The sequence below is a fragment of the Myotis davidii genome, unplaced genomic scaffold, assembly GCF_000327345.1.
Source record: "Myotis davidii unplaced genomic scaffold, ASM32734v1 scaffold328, whole genome shotgun sequence".
In the NCBI taxonomy this organism is placed as follows: Eukaryota; Metazoa; Chordata; class Mammalia; order Chiroptera; family Vespertilionidae; genus Myotis; species Myotis davidii.
In genome coordinates, this window is record NW_006300373.1 from 2,212,152 (window position 1) to 2,213,230 (window position 1,079).

Consider the following 1,079-nt stretch of genomic DNA (forward strand, 5'->3'; position numbering starts at 1 on the left):
TGTCCTCGCAGCCAGCACAGGGAGGTTTTATCCAGACCCTGCGGATGAGCCGCACTCCGCCCGTACCGTCGATATTCTGCTCGACGAGGTCCCTCCCTTCCCGAAGCAGGTCGGCGAGGTCGACGTGGGCGAGGCCGATGTCCTCACACTCCAGGTCCTGCTCCTCCTCTGGGGGGTCGCTGACCACCATGAAGCGGACGCTGGGAGGGAGAAGCAGACAGCCACCGCCCCGTGAGAAAACCACCAGAAACAGCGCCCGAGCGGGCTGATCACCATGGATGACATCTCGAAACTTGCAAATTAAAAAGAGTATTGTATGAAGTCAGACGAGCTAGTATGAGAACTCCTGGCACTATCACAGCACACCAGCCTGCAGAGGGACAGCAATCCGCCTTCCCAGGCTCCGAGGGACAGACATCTCTAGAATCTGAAGAGCCAGATGCTCACTGCGACACACAATCTGATCTTTTATTTTTAAACTAGAGGCCCAGTGCACAAACTCCGTGCGTGGGTACGGTCCCCAGGCCTGGCCTGCAATCAGGGCCATCTTCCCCCGCTGCCCCCAGCCAGCCCCACCCTCTGCCACCACCCACCCCTGGTTCTACTTTTGCCATCGGGCGATCGGTGCCTGATGGTCAGGGGAAGGGACCGAGAGGTTGGTTGTTCCCACCCTCTTGCCAGCCCCACCTGGGGGCCTTGGCCTGGCACCACCCACCCCTGGTTCCCCGTTCGCCATTAGGTGATCGGAGCCTGCCAGCCTGGGAAAGGGACCAAGAGGTAGTCAGTGTGACAGGTCCAGTGGGCGTTCTGGGCGTTCCACCTTTAGGGTCAATTTGCATATTACCCTCTCTCTCTCCCTCTACCTTCCTCTCTGAAATCAATAAAAATATATACAAACAAACAAACAAAAAACAAAAGACTAAAACCATCTCTCAGAATAACACGCCACAGAGGAAACAAGCCTGACAGCTCAGGGCCTCCATAAACACCCAATAGGAACAAACGGAATAATTCCCTGTGAAACACAACTAATTATCTTTAAATTTCCTCCCAAAGGAGGCAGGGGAGGGCGGGAGGGG

General features: G+C 55.8%; 1 protein-coding gene across 2 annotated transcripts in view; it reads right to left on the minus strand.

The window, feature by feature from the left end:
• Positions 1 to 1,079, minus strand: part of RPGRIP1L (RPGRIP1-like) — a 76,187-nt gene that overhangs the window by 2,298 nt on the left and 72,810 nt on the right. For both annotated transcript variants that reach the window (XM_006777051.2, XM_006777053.2), the window contains exon 25: positions 67 to 200. In XM_006777051.2, the coding sequence (XP_006777114.1) occupies positions 67 to 200 (134 nt within the window). The remainder of the gene's footprint in view (positions 1 to 66; positions 201 to 1,079) is intronic.